Raw genomic sequence first — 25,049 nt, 5'->3', positions numbered from 1 at the left:
CATTCAATATAATGTTCTCAAGGTCCATCCATGTTATAAATGTCACTATGTCATCATTTCTTATGGCTGAGTAGTATTCCATTGTATATATGTACCATATCTTCTTTATCCAATCCTCTATTGAAGGACACTTTGGTTGTTTCCATGTCTTGGCCACTATGAATAATGCCGTGATGAACATGGGGGTGCATGTGTTTTTATGTACCAATGTTTACAAGTTTTGGGGGTAGATACTCAGTAGAGGGATTGCTGGGAAAATTAATGAGAAATTTTACATTTTATTTTTTATAAAAACGTCCTTCAAATTTGGTGTGTATTTTACACTTATAAGACATCTCAATTGAGACTCTAAATTTTCATCAGAAACACTTGATCTGTATTTATATTTCACATAATTTATAGCTGAAAAAAAAATTGATTCACGTACCCAAACATATATAAAAGATTTTCAGTAAATGAATTTAGTATCTGTTTTGAAATTTACATTTAAAATTATAAAATTAAATGCAATAAAAAAATACAATTTTTTGGTCACACTAAGCTACATTGCAAGTGTTCAAAGCCAGATTTTGGTTAGTGGCTTCCACATTGAAAAGTGCAAGGGTACAGCATTTAACACATCATCCTTTAAAGGGAAATTCACCCTGTGCCAACTATCCGAGTTCCTAGACACTGCCGATGAGAAAAACTCAGAATGAAGTAGAAGTAAAGAAATAAACAAACTGGGGATAGGGATAGAGGACAAAGTCTTTGGGTTTTCTTGTATTTGAAACTCTGACTGGTTCATCTGCCTCCTTCTGTCTGTGAAGACAGACCTGGTCTCGGATTCATCCAAATCCCCATGCCCTGGCCAGGCAGGTCAGCACATACTGAGATGCTGGTGGTGTTTCCTATAGGCTTAAATAAGTGCCTGGTCCATTGTAAATGCTCAGTAAATGTGAGCTGCAACTTTTATTAAATATGATTATTCACTCCTTTTTCTCCATATTATTTATGCCCAGGGAAGGTTTGCTGAGTGAATGATAAATAAAGCACATTTTGTACCTGTAGTCTTCCAGCTATAGACTGTTAGGCACTCTCCAGACCAAATGACCGGCTGACAAGTCTTCAAGCTCTACTTGACCCAGTTGTGACTTGCTGAGTCATGTGGACGTCTCCAAGTCTCTAAGTATGTATGTGTGTGTGTGTGTGTGTGTACACACACATATATGTATATATATACATATATAGTATATATATTATATATATGTATGTATATATATACATACATATGTATATATATATCTGTCTATTTTTACATCATTTTTCATTTAACAAATATTGCCAAAGAATGAAAAATGCATTGTCTTCATTGGTTTTTCAGCAACATAATAACTATGCTGTGATCATCTTCTGAGGGAAGAGAATTTTGATTTCAGCATAAACTTTTAGGAAAATGGCTTCTTAAATAAAAGAGTTATTTTTATTTGGCTCAATGCTAAGTAGACAGAAAGCTATAAATGGTGACATCCTCCCACCTTTGGTTTCTAATAGAAACACGCTAAGTTGCCAATATGCATCTAGCTACTTCAGGTTTGAAGATGGGACTTACTATAATAATAAAAAGTAGATGGACCTTCATACTTCCCAGAGCTCTTTCTCATTTAGTGTATCATTGCAGCCTCATGGCACTTTTGTGATCAGGCATGATATATTCTCAGTTGTAATGAACCATGGAAAGTCATGCAGCCCAGAGAAGAAGAGCTGGGGCCGAGATTAAGGTCATCTGCTCATCAAACTGAGTCCAGTCCAAGATCTCCCTGCCACTCAGACAGGTGCGGTAACAGCCAAAGTCACAATCTGTTGAATATTTTCCTTTAGCTTTCTACTTTCAGAAATTTTAGGTTTTTATCTGAAATGAGAAGGCTTGAAATCAACTTTTCATTTTTAAGTATAGATTTATTTCTAAATTCAGCCCTAATTTGCTGTTGTGAGCACGATTACCTCTTGATGTGATTAGCATTTGTCCTTTCCCGTTTTACTATACTTAACGTGATTGCAGATGACTACATAGAGGGACGGAGTACATGTTAAAAATCTCATCTGCCCAGCCCTCCAGAAGTGCAGTCACTGCCCACCTCTGCCACGTGTGTGAACGGGGGAGTATGGAGTGTGCAGCTGAAAGCAGACAGTGTCCTCCTCCATCTGGAGGGATCTCAGCAATCTGGAGAAGCCTTTACAAGATCAATCAATGTCCCCCAAAGCTGGGGTCATGAAATTGGACTGGTATTTGCTCCTTGAAGATTGACTGCATACTTGTGGTACAGTGTTTCTCAAGAGGTTCTCTAGCCATTTTCGGTGAGATGGTTCTTGGTGATATGACTGACCTGCCCAGGGCAGGAGCTCTAGCATCCTTGACTTTTGCCCAGTCAAGGCCATTAGCAACTTCTAGCCACTGTGAAGAGCAAAATCAAACAGACAAACAAGGCAGTACGGGTCCTGGATGAGATTTTACAAGTGCACAAGATGGAGTAGTTGGCCAGTGATGTTCAGGAAAATAAATATGTGTAAGTGTGGCTGATAGGTGCAAAATACTTCCAGGAGCATTCAGCCTCATCAGTTCTCAAATACAGAGAGTTTACCAGAATAGTAGGACTTACTTTTCTTCAATATAACAACAGTGATTAGAGTTAACACCTATACTACTTCTTTGTACCACATACTATTAAGTGCTTTGCTTATATTAATTTAATTCTCCCAACAAGCCACAATCCTATGAGGTAAGTATTGCTAATATACTCCCATTTTAAAGATGAGAGAAGAGGCACAGAGAGATAAGTGACTTGCTCACGGTCACTCAAGTAGTTAACCACAAGGGTAGGGCTCGAGAGCTAGCTTTTAACAATCTGTGCTTGGATGAAGATCTAGAAACGAAGTTCTCTGGCCTCAGCCCTCTGTGGATATCAAGGTCTGCCTCATTACTGTCATACAAATGCCACAACCGTGACACACATAGCAAACTGGGTTGTTCTGAGATTGGGAGTTCTCGGGAAGGTGATGGGCCCTGTCACAGGCATCAGGAACTGGATGTGGAACCATCTGCATGGACACTATGGTTGGTAAATCACAAGTTTTTTGGTCTGATGGCATTTTCATACTCTTTAGCATTATAATGACCTTCAAGAGCTTTTGTTTATATGGGTTATGTCTGTCCATATTTACAGTATTAGAAATTAAAACCGAGGCCCTGGCTGGTTGGCTCAGCTGTAGAGCGTTGTCCTGGTGTGTGGAAGTCTTGAGTTCCATTCTGGGTCAAGGCACACAGGAGAAGCAACCATCTGCCAGAGCATCGCCAGTAGGGAGCTTGCCAGGCAGATCCCGGTCAGGGTGCATGCAGTAGTCTCATTCTGCCTCCCCACGTCTCACTATAAATAAATAAATAAATAAAATAGAGAAACTTTCAAATGCTTATTTCTTCACTTATTTTGAAATCACAATAATAAACTAATTACAAGTTTACATATATAGCATAATTTGACCAAAAATACATTTTCCCAAATAAAATTAGTGTGAGAAGTGGCAATGAGTACATTTTTGCAATCTCTTCCATGTCTATCTTAATAGAAGACAGCTAGGTCCTCACACCTACTTCTGCCTTCAATCTGTTGCGATGTGAAGAAAAAAAATATGGCCTTACCCAGGTATTTAGTTGGAAAAGGGAGGAATATTTAATAATGTTTTCATAAAATTATAGATGTTCTTCTCTGATACCAGAACTCCATAAGTATAGTTTCTTAAAGGTTAGTTCAATAAAGGATCTGAAATCATATTAATGAACTTATTATACACTGCTACATTAAAATCCATTTGTTGATTTCACACTTTGAATGGGTCTTTTATCCATACATCACTACATAATATTATGCATTGGTCATTTGGAAGATATTAAGTAGATCTTTCAAAAGTTGTCATATTTCATGATATGATATCAAATAACCACATTCATTAATATCACTCTCCATCTCATCAGAATAGTATTCAAGTTTGGTATATTGTCAAATTTACTGTGTAGATACAAGTTTTCCAAAATTGAAAACTCAGATTTTATCCTTGGCAACAAATACTGCTACCTCTTTTCCTTGAAGTAACAGGCTTACTTAAAAAAAAAAAGAAGTCTGCCACACACTCAAGTTTGAATAAACATAATTTGTCTGTCAATCATCTTTTAAGTGAAATTGGCATTTTGTGAAGAAAGGTCCTAGCTCAGCTCCCAACTCATCTTAAATCACACAAATGCTTTTTCTAGAGACAGCCAGCATACTTTGCTATACAAAGGTGGTTTATGCATTCTTTCCATTTTGTCACACAGAATATTAAAATATGTGTCCTCAAGGATTGAAATTTAATAAACATGTTAATATTTACTGCACATTAAATTCATTCTTAAATGAAATCGGTCATATTTATTTATTTGTTTGCTTGTTTATTTTTACTGTGACTATATGTGTGTGGCACAGAATGCAGCTAGGTGCTACTAAGACACCAACACTTTTATTCACCATTGTTTTTATACCATTAGTGCAAATATCAATCCAATGAAAAAGTCAAATAATATCTTTGTGTGTGTGTGTGTGTGTGTGTGTGTGTGTGTGTGTGTGTATTTTTCCAAAGTTAGAAGCAGGGAGGCAGTCAGACAGACTCTGCATGTGCCCAGCCAAGATCTACCGGCACGCCCACCAGGGGGCGATGCTCTGCCATCTGGGCCATTGCTCTGTTGCCACCGGAGCTATTCTACTGCCTAAGGTGGAGGCCATGGAGCCGTCCTCAGAGCCCAGGCCAACTTTGCTCCAATGGAGCCTTGGCTGTGGGAGGGGAAGAGAGAGACAGAGAGAAAGGAATGGGGGAAAGGTAGAAAAGCAGATGGGCACTTCTCCTGTGTGTCCTGGCCGGGAATCAAACCCAGGACTTCCACATGGCAGGCCGACGCCCAGACAGTATCTTAGTGTTAATAGGTTGATAAGTTTGACTTTGTGGATGCTGTAGAAAGGGTCTTGGGAATCCCAGGGACACACGGAGACACCTGAGAAGCACTGTTCCAGAACATCCCAGTTGCCCAGGATCAACACATGAAAGAGCAAAGCGAGTGCTGGAGTTAGATTCAAGGGATCTAGATACCACTTCCTGTTCCGCTCCTGACTATCGAGGCGGTCTTGGGTAAACCACTTAATCTCTCTAAGACTCAGTTTCCTCATCTGAATAATGGATTGACACAATCTGTTGTTCAAAAGTATTCAAGGATAGGAACAAAGTACGTTCTAAAAAATCAGTTTCAGTCATCCGTTCACTCATCAATGAATTCGTTCATTCATAAGTTTCCTCCAGAATCTTGTGGGAGGAATTAAGAGAGACATACATCAGTTTCTGCTGCTGTACAGAAAGGGGTGTTAATGCAGAGGAAAAGGTTATTGGGAGGCGCAGAGAGGTGACTGAAGGGCTGGAGCCCTTGTGCTCCATCAGGCACTGCAGGGACTCATCTTCTGATCTGGTTCCTCACAGGGGATCTTGGTAAAGCCGAGTTCAGCCACCTTAGGCCTCAGCCAGTGTTAGATAGCACCCAGAGGTCTGGCAGCCGCTGGCCTCATTTTCTCATCACTAGTCATCTGAGTGTTGTGTTCCCACACACAGTTCCTGGTACACCCGCTCTCCCACCTGAGAATGCGTGTTGGAAAGCAAGATTGTAAAAGTGATATTTTTATACGGAAACCATTAAGTCTGATCTTTTTCTTTTTAAGTCCCATCATCCTCCCACTACAGTGCTTTATTAATAATAACAAATTCTAGTGACAGGCCTCCCTGAAGATCAAGACAGCCTGATATGTCACAGTGACACTGGAAACTGCAGTTTTAAGTATCCTTCCTTCTCAGGACCCCATCCTGGGACCTTCTTTCCTCTCTCTCTCTCTCTCAACTTGTGGTGTTGTAAATTTGCTATTTGTGTCATTCTGGGTAATGGAAAATTAAAATTTTAATTTATTAGCATAAATTTTACCATTTCTATACTGTGCAATGCCAGTTTTAAATGTAAATGTAAAGGCAGTTAGCTGCTGTGCAGAATCTCTGAAAGTTACAGAATTTGCATTTTGTAGCTCATGTATGCATATATATTTAGTCCCTTGCCAGAGCAGTGTAAATGCCACCCAGAGCAAACTCAACTATTTTTACTTCACTTTTTGATATGTACACATTCTGCTAACACTCCATACCTTTGGCTTGCAGAGAGAAAAGACAGTCCAAAATGGAAAGGAACGACGGGGTGTTTTAGCTTTCCTTCACCTGTTGTTATTTTCAGCCTAAGTTGCTGGCTACTCCAGAGAAGTAGCAGGATAAGAAAGGACACAACAGGGCTCTTCGGTTCATCATGCTTCTTAAAATACCCTGCCTTCTTTCTGTGGTCAAAACAGTTTTGGATCAAACAGAAGGGAAGGCCTCTCGGGTCTGTCAGCTCTCCGCTTGCTCAGTCCTCAGTGTCACATGCTTACCTTGTTATTCCTGAGTCCCTCTGAACTCCCGTACGTCCTGGGTCCACCGGAATTCTCTGCTCCGGGGCAGTCTCTATGCTCTGTGAATGGGGCAGCAAGGACGATGAAAGTGCATGTTGCACCCGCCTCCCTGCTCACAGCATGCTCCGTTGTCCATCAGACTTCATTTACAAAAAAGAAAAAGTTCAAAGATAAAATTACTAAGAATTTCCAGATGGCAATAGCAGAGATTTAAACTAAGCTCAGGACCTGTGTGAGCACAGCCTCTGTGCGGTTCTCGGGTCACATATCCATGAAGCCGTCCCTGCCCCGTTGCCTCTGCTCCTGCCACACTGGCCCTGAAGTCCCTTAGCCTGATGTTTCTTCCTGCTGAAGAGCCCTATGGCATGCTGTCCCCACTGCCTAATGCTCAGTTCTCTTCCTCACGGCCTGAGTGTATTCCCCTGTCTCTTCCTGCGGTCTCAGTTCAGCAGTCACATCCTTAGATTAGCCTGCCTGCTTGACCAGCTGAGAACTCTCTTAGCGCCGGTCACCTATCACACTCCCCATCTTCACCCAGGCCTGTGATTCTCTGATGGCTTCTTTCCCTCCCCTGCCGGGCTGCCGGCAGCTTGTAGGCCAGGACTGGTCCGGTTTTCCTCAGCACTGTTTTACCAGTGCTGCACACGTAGTCTCTAATAAATGTTTATGAGGTGAATGAATGGAAGTCTTCGCAACCAGAACATAAGTGTCAGAAAGAGAGGTGGCATAAATGAGGATGACCTGAATTCCAGGTTTTGTTCTAAGGGGGCTGAATTCTGTCTCACTCTCAGCTGGTGGAAACTAAGTGAGCATTGTGTTGCCCTTGTTGACTGTCTCTTCTACCAAGTGATGGGTGTTTAAGGATAGGGTAGCCTATGTTTTAAGGTCGAAGTCATTTTCTTTGTGTTTCCAGCCCAGCATAGTGCCTGGCACTTAGTTAGCTCTCCAAAAATACAAGGTCTATTGAATTGAATTGAGCTGAATTTGGTGAGATAAAAATTCCCTTCTTCTTACCCTCCCCTGTGTCCCCTCTTCCCCCTCCTCTTTCTCCTTTTCCTCCTTCCTTTCCTTTCCTCGTATAAAGGATTTCTGAGTCTTGAGAGCTACCTTAATTGTAATCAAAGGTTTGCAACAGAAAATTACTCTCTTTTATTTTTGGTTTTAATGGACTCTTCAAAGAGAAATGTTCTGATTGCTCCTATAAGCATGGCAGTTGTGGGGCACTTCAGAGAATGGCCCAGAACCAATCTGGACATATTCGTTAGTAATATTCCTATGTTGGGGCATTGATCTTTGGATAGAATCACAAGGCAAGCACTTTAAAAGTTCATCCATTTAACCCCAGATAATTCAGAGCAGAAATAACTCTGCTCTGAATAGGATGAAGCCTGTCTTCCTGCCCCGAGGGCTACAGGGTACCTTTGTCAGAGAGGCAGCGTAGAGATGCCGGGCGATCCTGAACAATAGCAGTGTGCTGGGAACCAGCCTTCTTGTTAGAGCCTGGCCAGCAGCCTGTCTACCTTGGCCATTATGCCACAACTACATTTGAGTAGTGGCCAGAAGGGGATGTAGTGAAAATGGATTGTTCATAATGAAATCGAGGATCAATGAAATAATGAAAATCAAAAGCCTAAAGGTAAGTTTGTTATTGATTGACCATTGCAGAAAACATTGTTAGTAAGAGATCGGGGCATGCTTCATTTATGTAAAATGGGGGATTGCTCCCCTGAGTGAGGTTTGCATAGGAATATAGGATGTAGGAGGAAGTAATTCCCACAGCTGCTTGGAGATGGTGCAGTGGAGTAGAAAGGGTCGTATCTGGGTTTTACACCAACTTTAGCTCTGTGACCTTGACCAAGTAATGACCTCTCTGATCCCTGTTTCAAAAAAAAAAAAAAAATCATCACAAACTGGTATAAAATCTCTGCCTTGCAGATTTGCTGTGAAATTGAATGAGGTCACCTGGGTGGAGGGACAAAGCTCGGTACCTGGCACAGAGCAGGCATGTAGCCATGTTACCCCTTCTTCTCAAAGTGTTACTTTGGAACAACTGGGCAGGTGCCATCCCCATGAGAGTGAGGGCCCCCTAATCCATGCCCCCTTGGTGCTGCCCCGTGGTCCCAGCAGTGAAGCTGGGGCAATGTCCGACCACGCTTGAGAGTATCTCAGGGCAGATGCCCTCCTCCCAGTACCACCTCCTGGACCATTTTACAGGTGACACAGTTGAGCCATAGAGAATCAATATAACTTACTAAATTGGCAAGTAAATGAGAAGCCTGGAGTATAAATTAAGCCCTCTAGGCTCTAAGCCTGCATTTACTCCCAGCAGCCTGTGACCAAACTCCTTGCTATCCGTGCCACGTGACACACACACACCCTGGCACTCTGAGTGGTCTTTCTGCACAGCAAGAGGTCGTCTCCCCAGCAAGTCTGGGAACTCCCTCAGGAGAGGAAGAGAATGTGTTTCAAACTTTCAGCACTTCCCAAGGCATGCAGGACGGGCTTACTTGCAGTCAAGGTTCAAAAAACAAATAGCCATCATTTGAAACAGGGAAGATATTTTCATAGCCTTATCATTTTAATGTAGAGAAATGGTTATAATATACACTAACCCAGATGAGGAGGAGAAATGCATTAATTCCACAACATGTTCAACCTTTTAAGAAGTTAGCTTCTCAGGCTCCGCAGGGATTCTGGAACTCACCCCCACAGTTTTGAGAGAAAATTGCAGCTTGGAAAGGCGTTCCTTTCTCCACAGGGAAGAGTTGGGCGGAGAGACAGGGAGGGGACAGGGAATGTGGCTACAGCAGCATGGGGTGTTTATACCAGGAGCAAAGGACAGAGAAGAGCCCCGTGTGGCTCATAGTCAGCAAGCAAACAGATCGCCCGGGGGCCCTGCTAAAACGCAGCTTCTGACCAGGGGCCTGGGCACCTGCATTCCTAACAGGCTGCAAGGGTGCTCTCATTGCTGCTCCACAGGGCACACTGGGAAGCAGCAAGGATGTGGTCGAAGGACAGAGGCTTGGGAACACTTGGCCTTTTCCTTCTTCCTCTGCAGTCATTCATCTTTGACTGTAGGTAAATGCCTAATCTCAGACTAGGCAGAAGGCGCGGGGGAAACCGGATCGTCAGTCAGCACGTGACTTTACCCTTCCCTTCTCCCAGACACACTAGATGGGTAACAGTTCCATGCGTGAAACACGTCAGTTTTTCCATCCATGAAGTGAGCGTGTGGGTCTGGGTCTCTGGAGGCCTCTTCTGGTTTGACAGTTCTCTGTGTGGGGGAGATGGCCTGAAGGTGTGAGCGTTGCAAGTGTGGTCCAGCAGCAGCTCTGCCTTCGGTCTGGCCGCTCTCAGAATCCGCACTCACTGTCTCTCATCCTTCTGCAGGGGAAATTTGTGCGTTCAAGATCCACGGCCAGGAGCTGCCCTTTGAGGCCGTGGTGCTCAACAAGACCTCGGGAGAGGGCCGGCTCCGCGCCAAGAGCCCCATCGACTGTGAGCTGCAGAAGGAGTACACGTTCATCATCCAGGCCTACGACTGTGGCGCGGGGCCCCAGGAGACGGCCTGGAAGAAGTCGCACAAGTGGGTCGCCTGGCGCAGCTCCCTGGGCCCCTCCCACTCTTGCCCACCATCCCTGTCACACACTGCTCTTCACATATGTATAGCCAGTGGTCACAGCAAGGTGCTCCAGCATGCTCAACTGCTGGCCAGTTCCCCAGGCCACTGCAGGCCTCGGTCCTGGCCCCGGCCCTGTCTACACCTGAAATTCTCTGCCTCATGGGGAGATAGTCCTCTTCCACCGTCAGAACTGAGTTCAGGTGTCACTCTGTCTGGGAAGCCTTCCCTGAGCCAGCCCACCTCTGCAGACCTGGTTGGGACCCTCCCCGGGCTTTCTGCCATGCCACCTGCTTCTCTCTACGTGCTTCACTGGGCGTTGTAACTCTCCTGTACGGAGTCTGACCCAGAGACTAACACGGGGTAAAAGTGCTGAAATTCTTTCTCGGAGGAGGAGTGAGGAAACAGATGAAGGAATGAGTAAGGCAAAGGAGAGACAGTCAAGGGGAATGCTGTTGCCTGAAGCTTGAGACAAGGACAGAGTCCCTCTGGGGTGGAGTCATTGCGGGGGACCAGGGGGAGGGCGGGTGAAAGAGTCTCCACCGAGAGGGAGGACAGAACGCTCAGTCAACCCCCACCTGACTGGCTCGTGGCTTCTCCACTTTCTTGGGGTTGGGACCTGAGTCAGTGCCTGTGGGAGGTGGGGAGGATGGTGTAATTCTCTCTTAACCACCAGCTCTTCGTTCCTGTGTGTGGTTCCAGGGCTGTGGTCCATATCCAGGTGAAGGACGTCAATGAGTTTGCTCCAACCTTCAAAGAGCCGGCCTACAAGGCTGTTGTGACAGAGGGCAAGATCTATGACAGCATCCTGCAGGTGGAGGCCATCGATGAGGACTGCTCCCCCCAGTACAGCCAGATTTGCAACTACGAAATTGTCACAACCGATGTACCTTTTGCCATTGACAGAAATGGTGAGTATCTGAAGAGGGGGGCAAAGAAACAACCTGTCCCCCCATTCTGAAGGCCAAGGGGCCTGGATATGCTCAGCAGATAAGGCCTCCCTTGCTACCCCTGATCTGGGCTCTGTAATCCAGACGCAGTTCTGCACCAGAGGGGTTAGCCTGACACCACTAACAGCCCAGCCAGGTATAAAACATCCCTCCTAAGACACCCACTCAGTGAATACAGTGCATCGAACTCACAGTGTCACTAATCTGAAAGCTGCAGACAAGTTGGTTTTCTGGTAGAATTTTTAGGTTGTCATCAGACGTGAGTCATGCCATCAATTTGACCATGTCTGAATCCCTTTCCTACAAAACCAGTTGTAACAGTAGCCCACCACAGCAATCTGCTTCCTGCTCCTAAGCAAAGAGACGCTGAAAGGGATGGTGGAGATTTCTGCAACACCTTCTGAGCTGTAGATCCATTCAGGAATCTTTAAAGGTCTTGCCAGTGTCCTTTGAGATTTTCTACCCTGGTGAGTATGAAGGATGGAAGAGTCTGCCCACAACATTCCAATTCCAGACTGAATTTACTAAACTAAGAATGATCCTAATAAAGTCATTTGGTATTTCTCCTTCACTGTTAATTAAAAACTCATTGTAGTGTAAACACGACAGCCAGAGACTTAATCAGCTTAACCCACTTTAACTGTAATTTTCAATAACTTGATATCAATCAAATGATAATTATTTGCCAAGTATATTGTATAATTATTAGCATGAGTGTATATCACCCCACTTGGTTTCAACTAGGATTTCAGTACTGCACAAAGACTCAAACATTGTAACACCTGAAGTACATTGACTCTAAATACATATTTACTGAGTGCCTAGCACAATGCTGGGAACTGGGGATGGAGACAAAGCAGAACCCAAAACACACATGGGTTTCGTGTGGAGCTTACTGTCTTGTGGGGAAATAATAATAATAATAATAATAATAATAAAAGATGCAAAGTCAAGAAGCATCCAGGATACGGTGGTTTTCAAAGGATGCCGTGAACCAGGTTTGGGCTCTGAGCTCCTGGTAGCCAGTGCCTAGAGGGAAACAGCATCAGGCACCTGCTGGCAAGTCTTCAGTGCTTCCGGTGTATCTTGATGTTGAGACCAGGGAGAAACTTACCCTATGACAGCGTCTTCTGCATCCTAAGAATTGCAGCAGATTCCAGAGGGGATGGAAGCTAAGGGGAAACCCACGTCCGTGACCTCCAGTAGTTTGTGACGTGTCTTGTAAGAGGAAATCAATATTCCTAACACAGACAAGAGTACGAAGGCAGGTTCCTTATAAAATGCCGAAAACACGTGGAAATAACAGTAACATACCTGGACATCATTAAAAGCTAATTATGTAGAACACAAGATCAGTGCACAAGAAAGTAAGAGAAAATACTGTACTTCATTTAAAGACTAAGAAATAGATCATTCCAACCCAGAGAGCATGTCAGAACTGCTCTGTCATAGCTTCTCCTATTGACAGGTGCTCATCCCCACCACACAGACACACATCTCACAACACACACACACACACACACACACACACACACACACTCTACTTCATAAAATAGAAAACAATTCTTTTGTACTTTTCTGCTTCCCTGTGATGCCTACAAACACACTGGAATTTCGGGAGTATCTGTGATGAGTGGTCAAGCTCCCCTTGACCTCCTGCCTTAGTTCTGGAGAGCCACGGGCCAATGAGAGATGAGATGCAAATTCTTTCATCAGAGGGTAAACTGCCCCAGTCACGAAGATAATTACTCACCTTGATGAGCCATTTTGCTAACATATGCCAATTTATTTCCCTAGCTGTCTCATTAAAAGTGAGTAATGGTTCTTTGCTAGGCCTCTGCCTCCAGTGTTGGTTTACAACATAAAATGAAGAGGAGAGTGGGCACTCCCAGGAAGTGTGGGCCCACAACAGTGAGCTTTACGAAAGCAGTTCTCCAAGTAATGAAGGCAGGATCTAGGGGCAGACACAGAGACGGCTCCCATTCTAACGAGCTGCCCAATTGGCCCTTATCCATCACTCTTTCTGTGACTTTCTAGGCTCCTTGAAGAAGTTCTTTGCATACACATCAGAAAAAGTAGGGCTGAGTTTAAGGCCCACTCACTGAGGCCACATGGCTTCAGGTACATGGCTCCTGGCCCCTCCAAGCTGCCAGGATTTTTGCTTATGGGGGAAAGAGAGGAGCAGGGCAACAGGGAGGATAGAAGACAACATGGAGTCAGAATGACCTGTCTTAACTGAAGACTCGTCCTCTTCCAGCAGAGGTCCTCAGCCTCCCTCCGCTGTGGAATCATGGCAGCAACACCCGCCTCACTGTGGGGCTATGAGGCCCCAGGGAGAGGCAGTGCCCAGGTATCACGCTTGCAGGGTACATGGCATAAAGGGAGTGCTTGACTCATGGTGCCATGATTCTTAGAGATTTATCTGGGTGATTGGGACATGAAGGTTATTCACTCACTCCCCATGGATTTCCAGGCTGAAATTATGAGCAGGTAACTCTGAGCTGGTGGCAGCACCCCCGTTTTGGGAAGTTCTAGATCACTTTCAGATAACTGCTTGGCCCCCATCTTCTGGCACTTAGCTGGGCTTTTGGAGGTTGGTGGGGCCTGGATCTTCCTTTTCATTGAACAGATTGGAAAATTGATTCTTAGAGCATAAAGAGCTTGACTAACAGCACCTGTCACACAGGTGGCAGAGTTGGAACTGGAGCCCAGGTCACCTCAGTGTTGGCCCCAAGGCCTTTCCACCAGTGATAATACCACTATCCTTAATGATATTTGACAGGAACGCATGGGAGTGGTATTTAAGTTCAAAAACACAAAGTTCTGTCTTAATTCTAAATCCATCACTCTGTGTGTGTGTGAGTGTGTTTGTGTGTGTGAGAGAGATCTTTCCCTGGCTGGTTGGCTTAGCAGTAGAGTGTCGGCCTGGCATGTGGATATCTCTGGTTTGATTCCTGGTCAGAGCACACAGGAGAAGCGACCATCTGCTTCTCCACCCCTCTCCCTCCCCCTTCTCTCTCTTCCCTTCCTGTAGCCATGGCTTGATTAGTTCAAGTGAGTTGGCCCCAGGCACTGAGGATGGCTCTGTGGCCTCCACCTCAGGTGCTAGAAATAGCTCAGTTGCCAAGCAATGGAGCAACAGCCCCGGATGAGCAGAACATCACCCTCTAGGGGGCTTTGTTGGGTGGATCCCGGTGAAGACGCATATGGGAGTCTGTCTCTCTGCCTCCCTTCCTCTCATTTAGTAAAAAAAAGAGAGACAGAGAGATCTTTGACCAGTTACTTAAATCTTGCCTTAGATTCTCATCAGTAAAATAGGAATTAAATATCTTGCCTGTGTAAGGAGGTAGATATATTGCAAACAAGGCACTCCTCAGAGTGTCAGCATGAGCCAAATTCTCACTCATGTTTAAGAATGACCACAAAGGAGAGGCGGGGGTTTCAATGATACCCAGTCACCACTGGACAGACTTTCCTGCTTCCCAAGGACTTGTTTGGCCTCAGCCAAACTCTTTGTCAGCAGGCTGTCCTGGTGAGTAATGGGACTCGCACGCTTCTGAGTGAGGTGTGTCCTAGAGTCTGCTTATTCTTAAATGAAAACCCTTATCTTCCACCTGAAAATAAAGGGAACACATGCCTTTTGTGGGTATTTGGAAAACATAGTCAAGTATGAAGAAGGAAATAAGTCACCTTTAATGCCACCAGTGATAATCACCATTAAAAATTTTATTTTCGCCTGACCTGTGGTGGCACAGTGGATAAAGCATCTACCTAGAATACCTAGGTCACTGGTTCAAAGCCCTGGGCTTGCCCAGTTGAGACACATACAAGAAGCAACTATGAGTTGCTGTTTCCTGCTCTTCCACCCCACCTGTCCCTCTCTCGCCTCTTTCTGAAATCAATAAATAACCATTACTGACATTTTACCAGTAGGTTTTTTTAAACTGACTTTTCAACCAAAAGTATGGCCACACATTTATTGCTTTTCTTTATCCTCACATTTTTACTTAACATCCGATTATATGAATTTTTTTCTTTCTTTCTTTCTTTTTTTTTTTTTTTTTTGTATTTTTCTGAAGCTGGAAACGGGGAGAGACAGTCAGATAGACTCCCGCATGCGCCCGACCGGGATCCACCCGGCACGCCCACCAGGGGCGATGCTCTGCCGCGACCAGAGCCACTCTAGCACCTGGGGCAGAGGCCAAGGAGCCATCCCCAGCACCCGGGCCATCTTTGCTCCAATGGAGCCTTGGCTGCAGGAGGGGGAGAGAGAGACAGAGAGGAAGGAGGGGGGGGTGGAGAAGCAAATGGGCACTTCTCCTATGTGCCCTGGCGGGGAATCGAACCCGGGTCCCCCGCACGCCAGGCCGACGCTCTACCGCTGAGCCAACCGGCCAGGGCTGAATTTTTTCTATGCTTAAAAATGCTTCATAATTACTTTTAGTCCTGAACAACATCCAGCTCATGACACTGTCACAAGTAGCTCTCCCCTTGCTAGCAGACATGCAGTTTCTTTACTATTTTTCAATGTAATAAATAATGCTGAGGTTGACATATTTTCACATGTATTTGCAAATTTTCACAATAAATATCTCAAGTTTTTATCATTCTTCTGGAATCAATTTTAGATGTGGAATTGCATGCCCAAAAGGTATGAATAATTGCACAGTGACTGGCCTGTATAGCTTCCCAAAAGGGCTGTTCGCATTCAAATTCTATTGGAAGGAGTGTGCGGGTCACGATGCCTGTCTCGTTGCACCCCCCTCCCCACCTGAGTTTTAAAAAATTACCTTCACCAATTTGCAAGGTAGGTCTTCTTCGTTCTCTGAGAGGTAGCTCCTCAAGTTCACGTGGACTGGGGAATAGGCCCAGGGGCAGCTCTTCACATGGGTTAACTGTGGACTCAGGTCTCCTGAGAAGGCACTACGCACATGTGAGGGGGGAAGTAGAATTGTAACAGAAGCAAAATGGGTGGCTTCTTCTGAGCAATCAAAAACTTTTCAGTGGGGGTCTTACCCAGATGTTACCCTCCCCCACTCAACGGTTGGTCACAATATTGTGGCCACTCTTATTCTGACCTAATGCTGCAGATTCTGTGTTCCAACCCTCAGCCTTATACCCGTGAAGGTGGCGGCGGCGGGGAAAGTAAATTAGTTTCTCAGACAGTTGCATTAAGACAGTTACGGAAGAGGGGCCGCAACAAATTGCGGCAAGGATTGCCGGCTTGTGTGTTTATTTTTCTAGCACAATCAATAGTATTTGGTCTGCTTAACGTCACAGGGGTTGTAAACCCTAAGCCTTCCTCTTCTATGAGCTGGATCTTTTGAGAGCCATTTAACTTTAAAAAAGAGAAAAGTGAAAACTTTTTGTTGAAAATTCAATTTGATGCTGCCGAAACCTACTTCCCTTGGCTATATTACAGTGCCTCCGCCTGACAAAATCCCTCCCCTGCGATAACTGTAACCACAAACTAGTTTGTTAACAGAACCCGTAGGGAGTGTTACCAATCTGATACTCAGAAAACCCAGACCAGTGCGGGCCCCAAGCTGAGACTGAGATAAATATTTGGGGAAAAATGAAAGGGATTCTGAACACCAGCCACAATGCCAAACATACCTCAAACCCATTTTTATTCAGAGATTTCCTTTTTTCTTTTTTTTAATATTTATTTATTTATTTATTTATTTATTTATTTATTTATTTATTTATTTATTTATGTTAGAGACGGGGGGGGAGCTGGAAGCATCAACTCTCATATGTGCTTTGACCAGGCAAGCCCAGAGTTTTGAACCCGCGACCTCAGCATTTCCAGGTCGAGGCTTGATCCACTGCGCCACCACAGGTCAGGCCTATTCAGAGATTTCTTACTGGCTTTGTTAAAGTAAATTTAATTCAGATCCTTAGCTGGAGTTGCATTCTTAGAAACAGTCCAGAGCGGAGAGCAGAATCAATGATTCCAATTCGTGATCCAATGTCGCGGGTCGCTTTGTCCCTCCTCGCCACCACTGGCCTCCACGCCCTCCTCTGCTTCACAATCACTCACATTTACAGCACCTGCTCATGGTCTAGTTCTGAGTTCTGTTTAAGATTGGGTGATTGGTGGATCAATTTTTCCAATCTTTAAAAAACATGTGACTTTCCTAATTTCCCAGGCTTTCCAGCCTTAGTCCCTGTTGTTTCAATTCACATGAACAATACATCAGTTGGAATGGAAGAAAGCCCATTAGAGAGTTTTCCCTTAGTTTGGATGAAAACTAAAAATATGCCTGAGTCAGCCATTCTATATTTGTTTATTTGCCTGTTGGGTTTTTTGTTTGTTTGTTTGTTTAATTTCCATTTTCTTAATTTCACTTCTGGTAAACGATGATGATAACATTCGAGTTCTAATTTGCTATCAGCTCCACCATCTGAAAAAATGCAAAAATGAAAATACCCTCAACAAAGGAAGACTTTAATCTCTTGGAATCAAAAACTAAAAATTATTAAATGCACATGGTCCTAATATTAGTTTCTTGGGACCAAAATTATATTTTAGCAAAAATAGTCAATTAAAATTTTGCTTGTTAAGTATCAGATATTTATTTCTGAATCATAGTATCAAATCCACAAGGATAACAACACACAAATGGCTCATAAAAGCTGTTTGGTCTTTCTTGGAGAAGAAAAATGTCTTTGCCACCAGGGCAAGGAATCTGTTATTCTGTGTAGCTTTGGGAGGGAGGTCACACGTTTCCTTATTGATTTTACTTCCGTTCGGTAGCAAAATAATGTGAGAAGAGGCAGTGAACATTCCTGGCAATGAGCCCAGATGTTAAAAAATATGTGTCAGGACATTTCTGGATTCCATCTTTTTCCTAGAGATTCCGTGGCAGATGAGCTCCACACCTTACGTCAGGGCGCAGCCGTGTGCAGCACTTGGGGTTGTCCAGCACCCGCTACTTACAAACACACGCCCAGAATAGGGTTCCAAATGTGTGCTCGGAATTTTGAAGCAGCCCTGTCTCTCACAGCTGGGGTGGTTTTAGCCAGCTGATCTGGGAATCTGCCACCAGATGCCACCAGGTGCAGTCAGGTCACATGTGGACGCCGTGCCCCCCATTTGCCATCGTTTCATTCTGATGAAGGGTGGAGAAGGGGAGATGGGATTTTGAAGAACTGCCTTGTGCTTAACTGGTGACGATCTCTTTGTCCTCAGGCAACATCAGGAACACCGAGAAGCTGAACTATGACAAGCAACACCAGTACGAGATCCTGGTGACTGCCTACGACTGTGGACAGAAGCCTGCTTCTCAGGACACCCTGGTGCAGGTGGACGTGAAGCCAGTTTGCAAGCCTGGCTGGCAAGGTAGGCCAGCGTTGGTCATTCCTGTGGAGTAAAGGCAGCATGACCTGGTGTAAAGAAGCTTCTAGACCTATCCTCAAATTATCACAACACATAACTAGAGAAGTTTTTAAAGTGTAGTTATTATGCTGCCTGAAATAGAGTAGCTTGTGTATTGTCACAACTGCTAGAGCAGGGGTCCCCAAACTTTTTACACAAGGGGCCAGTTCACTGTCCCTCAGACCGTTGGAGGGCCGGACTATAAAAAAAAACTATGAACAAATTCCTATGCACACTGCACATATCTTATTTTAAAGTAAAAAAACCAAAACAGGAACAAATACAATATTTAAAATGAACAAGTAAATTTAAATCAACAAACTGACCAATATTTCAATGGGAACTATGTTCCTCTCACTGACCACCAATGAAAGAGGTGCCCCTTCCAGAAGTGCGGCGGGGGCCGGATAAATGGCCTCAGGGGGCCGCATGTGGCCCGCGGGCCGTAGTTTGGGGACCCCTGTGCTAGAGGATACATTATCCCCCTTTTGAAGGTGAGAATCCCCGAGGTAACCTGTCTAACGTCACATGCCTAGCTTATCTCGTGTAATCTTTCTCAAGTTTCATGACACCTTTGGATCAATAGTAATTATTCATGGCGCTCAGCAGAAATAGCCAGCAAGCCTATTCGCTTTACCGTAGAGTGCTGAGTCCGTCTGGGGCAATTCAAGTGTAGCATCATTACTCCACACCTGGGGACAGTGAGGTTTGCACAGAAGGGCCCAGGCAGAGATTTGAGATCCAGAATCCAGCCTCTGGATTAAAGGGTTTCTAAGATGTTGGCTCTGGGAATGGTGAAACCATGGCCTGCACTGGAGGTGGATTTTGTGCTAGCTGAGATCTGTTAGGGTGTGAAGACTGAAGAAAGATTCAGGTTACCTTTGATGGTGCAGGTTTGTCACTGAGCCAAGGCGGAGCATGGAGGCAGGCTGACTGTCTAGCTGGGTCTTAGAGAATTGAATGGCTTGTGGGACAGCGACAGCTCTAGTGGTGACACTGACAGTGCCAACGGCAGGGCAGGGGTGCTGGAGTTAGCTCTGTGCCACCGTGTTGGTTGTTTCAGCTTCCTGTGTTGATGCTATGGTAGGCTACTGTTTGTTCATAACTCACGGTGCTTCACAGAGTCCTCCACGTTGGGGCTTCTGTCTACTGCCTTCTCTCGGTATGTCTTTAAGCTTCAGGCCTCCTGTGATATTCTCATATTCTCCCCCCCTCTCTCTCTCTTTCTCTCTCTTTCTCAGTTCTTGGGGAGTGGTGTACCTTTTATTCTTAAAATACCCCAGAGAGGTTGTGATTAGCTGTTAGTCACTACATTTCTTGGGGCAGACTGATGCCAGGCCACCAAATAAGTCACCGGTCAGACTCTGAATGGCTGCCTTTAGTCGGGCATTTACTCCTAATCTAATGTATTAGGACCAGATTAGCAGGACCTTATCATGCAAAGCAAGGACACTACCTGCGGTCCCTCCCCTCAGAAAGCAGCTTTCCACGTGCTCCTCCCCTGCACACCTAGCCCCCTTCACCTCTCAGCTGGGAAGATGGGAGGGGTAATTCAACCCACTTGTGAACAGAGTTAGAATCGTTTTCCTTTGAACAAAGTAGAGAAGTTGAGACATAAAGAATAAAGTAGAGACATGGGTGTCTTTGTTTTCTGTCAGTCTATTTAAGATGAAGCAAGAAACAGAGAAGGAAGGACAGGTCAGAGTGGGAAACTGCTCCCGATCTCAGAAAACCTGAGCTTCCCTTGGGATCATTCACCAGACCCGAGGGACCCTGAGGGCAAGATTCTTCTCTGTGTTCCCCACAGAATTCCTTAGGTTTAGCACATGTCCGGTAGGAGCTCAAGAAATAGACATTAAATGAATGAATGAATGAATGAGCTATATGAGTATAGAAGAACTCACCTCCTTTTATTTTAAGTTATAAGGACTGGCTCCAGCGAAGTTCTAGCTTTTGAAGAGAAAGCCTGGAAAGAATATAAAATCTTTTTAAGCATGAAATAAGCTCCCAATGGGATTTTAAGTAGGAAAAGCAAAACAAAGCTTTATCTGGAGAATGGTCCCAACATTTTTTTGTCTCTGATAAATGAGACATCTATGATTTGGGATTACATTTTTGTCACTGTATTTAAATTGAATTTTCTAACAGAGTTGTTGCTTGTTTCAATGTTAAATATGTGCAAAGAAAAACATTTTAGTAATGTTCAGTTCCGTGTGTGAGGACGTGGGGGGCCCCTCCCCTCATGTGCCTGGTGCAGTTTGCAGCTCTAGACAGTGGCCTCCTGAAGGCAAAGCCTGTGCCCAGTCCTTGCTGTGTCTCTAGCACCCAGCACAGGGCCAGGCTCAATGCAGGTGACTAGCAAATGTTGAATGGACAAATGAATGGGGGGTAAGACCTTGCTGAAAAATACAACTTTCTATGGAACAGAAGAGAAGGGAGCAGCAACTCCATATATCAGTTCAACATGTCAAGCAATGTGATTTAAGCATGTGTCACACCAGAATCAACTACCTTACGGTGGCTTCCCTGCCTAAGTTCACCAGCCTTTGGTGGCAGAAGCTGACATTGGCTTCTGCGTCACACCCCTTGTCCCTCCAGTTTCACCCCTGTAGATAGCCATTAAGTCCTGCTCCCTCGCCGTTGTTCCAGCAGGCTTTCAGACTGTAGGACCCTAGGTTCTCAGGTATGTTATATAGCAATGGTCAGAGTGCCTTCCTGCCATTCCTATTCCAGCCTCCAGATGTGGAGAAAAACCTCTCCTTCCAGCATACGGTTCACTTTATTCCTCCATTTGAGCAACCCTCATCTCTGACCAACCCATCTTGGGGCCTGTTCTCTCCTCTACCCTTGGCCAGGGCTGCAGCCTTGTAGCTGGAAGTGCACCTTTCTCCAGGGACGCGCGAGCCACCACTGGTCCCAGATGTGTATTTCCTGTGCAGCCTTCTGCCAGCTTTGTAGGCAAACTGGGGTGAGCTGTGTTTTACTGGTTTTCTAACTGCAGATGAAGCAGGCTGCCCCTTCCTGTGAGGGTGTCAGGTCCTAGAAGGAAGGCACAGCTCCTCCTGAAGCAGATGTGGGGTGAAGCCTGCACTGTGTAGAGTGGGAGAGGAGCATGGCGAGGGGACCATCCAGGGCACCAGCGAACAATGTAAGGAAGCCAGTCTGGCTTGGGTTGGGACTGGGGAGAAGTTGGAAGCAAGATTGGAGAGGTCAGGGGTAGGATTGGGTGGGCGGTCAAGATGATGAATGCCAGGGTGAGGAGTCCACTAATCCCCAGACTCCTGAGACCCAGCTGTGAGTGATAGGTCTGCGGGCATATGCCAGGCATAATTGTCCAGAACAGAGGTTCCTCCCTGAGCTGACTTCTCGCCAGCAACCAGAGTCACCATGGAAATGTGGTTTGGCAGTTCAAATTCTTGTACCTGTTCCAAGTCATTTCCCTGCAGACAGGAGGGGACTGCAGCCCAGTGAAAGCAGTCCATCATGTTCAGGAGCCTGCTGTCGCCCTTGAACACTCCCAGTGAGCACCGTTACCAGCCCCTGTTGCAGTCAGCTTCTCCCAGCTGTCTTGGAGGAACAAGGGACCTTGCCCACAACTGGAGCCTTTGCAGGGCTTGATACAGGACTGCTCCAGACTGCAGTAGTACCCAGGGCAGCGGTCCCATTTTCCATCACAGTAACCTCTTCCACAGTGTAGAACCCAGCCTTTCCCAGCATGCTGTACCCAGATGGGCATCCTACACCCTGGCTCTGCTGCCACCTGTCTTTTAGACCTTAGCCAAAGCATCTCTGCTCAGGCTATGGTTTTTCATTCTCTGTCTTCTCTTTTGGGTGGGTCTTGATTTCCGAGAAACAATATGGGTTCCCTGAGGGCAGAACCACACTTCTCACAGCTCCTGACACCATTGAACTTTCCATCCATCACAGAAACATAAACTAACAGCTTGCTTATCAGCAACACCCACCAATGGCGGAGTGGGGATTATTGGGAGATGGAATAGCTTTGCAACCAGAAGGTGACCCCAGCGTGCCGCACATTGCTGTCTTGCTCTTCTGTGAGTTTTGTCTTCCCCGCTATGTTCTGAGACTAGAATTCTGAATAGGTGGTGATGGTCAGCTCACTCTTCTGGGCTAGGTGGAGTTCTGCCAAAGGGGACGTCACTCCCAACCTCAGTTGCCCGGAGTCCTCAAAGCATCGACTAGGCCTGTGTGTGGTGAAGGGGGAACTCGTGTTCTGTCCTGGTCTTTGAGAACTCACGGCATCCCTATGGGTGCCTCCCATGCACGGAGGTGAAACATCGTAGTAAGGATCAGGAGAGAGGTGCCTGCCTCTATGCTAGGCATCTGGACTTGCAGTCTTCTTGATGTCTGTTTTCCTTTTCCCAGTTGGTCATAAATATCCGAGACTGGGTTCATATGTGCTCTGAGCTCCATCCTTCAGAAAGCTCTGCATCCTCTGTGGTCAGAGCATCACAGAGGATGAAGAGCCCTCGGAGCGACCCAGATGACTATGGCAATAACAGCAGTGCAGCCGGCTAGGCCCCTCCTTCTGGGGCCCACAGACCGTGTCCCAGAGGATCATTGTAATTCAGTTGCTAGTTTGGGTTATTTTGTTGTTATGTTATGTATGTTATGTTATGTATGTTATGTATGTTATGTTATGTATGTTATGTTATGAGACACAGACCTCCTTTATGCCTTTCTTTATTATTCTTTATAGTCCCTTGGCTCATCTCTTTCTATGTTTTATGACAAAAAGTTTGTCTTCAAAACACTTAATATATTTTATCTTTTATTGTTGCAAGTTAAATTTTGTATTTCTCACCTGTTTTGGCCAGTTGAGACCCAAAATTCAGTATTTCACTATCCATTTGTGCAAAACCAATTCCCCTTTAAAGAGAGCCACTGCAGACTTTCCCGGTGGCCCTTTACCACGTCTCTCCCAGACATGCTGCTGATTGGATGTCCCCTCACATTGGAGTCAAGGTTCCCATATTAAGAGTCAGCTCTCCGGACTGGAACACCTGCAGAACCCCACTTCGGTCTGCCTCCTCCCTGAGCACGATCCCACGACAGTCAGTCACACCTGGCCCAGCACCAGGTCGCCCCGCACCACCAGCTCCCAGAGGTTTCCCCACAGGCTCGACTCCTGTTCTTTCTACCTTCACAGTAAGCTGTCTCATTTCAAATAGAAAGAACAGGAGTTGCAACCATACAATTGAACAATTTCTTCTCTGTTCTTTTGGATTTGAATAATTCTCCAGGTATGTCAAATGGCCTGTGTTTCTTCTAGTCCAGAAATCAGGCCTTCTTTAGGAAGGAGAGGTGGCATCTTTTAGAAGCATGCTTCTCAATTTACATGTGCACATGAGCAACTGGGAGGCTGGGTATCATGTAGAATCTAACTTCAGTGTGGGGTAGGTCTGGATGTTGCTGGTCCACGGCTTTCACTGCGTAAGAAGGTCATGCAGAAAACATTTACTAAACACCTAGTAGGCATCTAACACTTTGGTGATGAAAAGATAGCAACATGAAAGTTGCTGGTTGAGATTAAGTTTCCCTTAGTTGTTTACATTGTGAGATAACTGAAGTTGACACTCCTTACCCATGGGAAATGTTTTGGAGTGAATTTACTCACCCTTTCTAAAGGCCCACTGTGTGTTGAAGACTGGGGGCAGAGAGGCACACTAACCGGCCAGGACTCATACTTTAGAAGCAGATGGTGGCAATATTGAGGGTGTCAGCTCTGGCAGAGGGAGCTGTGGGGCCACAAAGGAGAGCCACCTCACCTTGCAAGGGCCCTTGAGGAGACACACCTGGCCCAACTCTGTAACATAATAGTTTCAGCACAGAGAAGAAGGGTGTGGCACACTAAGGAGCAAATATCAGGAGGGTGGGCAAGCGCAATATGTCCAGGGCATGGAGAGGGACCGGGCAGGCTAGTGGGACCAGATCATGCAGGGAGGGCCTCCTGTGTACCCCAAGACAGTGGGAGCCCAGAGGTTCTCATCCCTCAGTGTGGTGAGGGGCTCTTGAGGAAGAAGGACTCCTTGGCCAACCACACAGATGGTCATTTGCTGGGATGCAGAAATCAGGCCAGAGACACCAGCTGAAAAGGATGATTATTTCTGAGTGCACTTTTAAGGGGAGAACTTCTAGAAAAGTACCTGAAGTTATATATTTATTCCAAAACCAATTCCAAATACTGGCTAGACTTTCAGGCTAATTCCACAAGACTAAATAGACAAGGAGACAGGTCATCAATCAGGCATTCTGGGGTAGAAAAGACTCCTGCTAAGCCTTGTCAAGTGTATTTCCAAGTCTACGCTATAGTTGTCCACCTGTCCACCTCCCTGCCAAAGAGAAAAAGCCCAGGCCCTTGGGGTCAGCCAGCTTCACCCCGCCCTTTCCAAAAGTCAGATCAATTATTGATCAAGTACACTGAAGAGCTGGCTTAGCTTTTCCTACAGGAAAGGCATTGATTTTGAATCATAGGGTGATAAACCCAGGAAGGTGCCCAGATTTGCTTAAAGTAACAGTTGAGCAAGGCTCAGAAAGTG

The 25,049-nt window shown here is 45.4% G+C and overlaps 1 protein-coding gene across 3 annotated transcripts in view; it reads left to right on the top strand.

Moving 5' to 3' along the window:
• The window catches only part of CLSTN2 (calsyntenin 2), a 670,874-nt gene that overhangs the window by 512,887 nt on the left and 132,938 nt on the right, over positions 1 to 25,049 (top strand). For all 3 annotated transcript variants that reach the window (XM_066350512.1, XM_066350511.1, XM_066350513.1), the window contains exons 3-5: positions 9,930 to 10,125; positions 10,861 to 11,069; positions 18,304 to 18,453. In XM_066350512.1, the coding sequence (XP_066206609.1) occupies positions 9,930 to 10,125; positions 10,861 to 11,069; positions 18,304 to 18,453 (555 nt within the window). The remainder of the gene's footprint in view (positions 1 to 9,929; positions 10,126 to 10,860; positions 11,070 to 18,303; positions 18,454 to 25,049) is intronic.

The sequence above is a fragment of the Saccopteryx leptura genome, chromosome 10 (genome assembly GCF_036850995.1).
Source record: "Saccopteryx leptura isolate mSacLep1 chromosome 10, mSacLep1_pri_phased_curated, whole genome shotgun sequence".
Lineage (NCBI taxonomy): Eukaryota > Metazoa > Chordata > Mammalia > Chiroptera > Emballonuridae > Saccopteryx > Saccopteryx leptura.
This window is presented reverse-complemented; position numbering and strand designations above follow the sequence as displayed.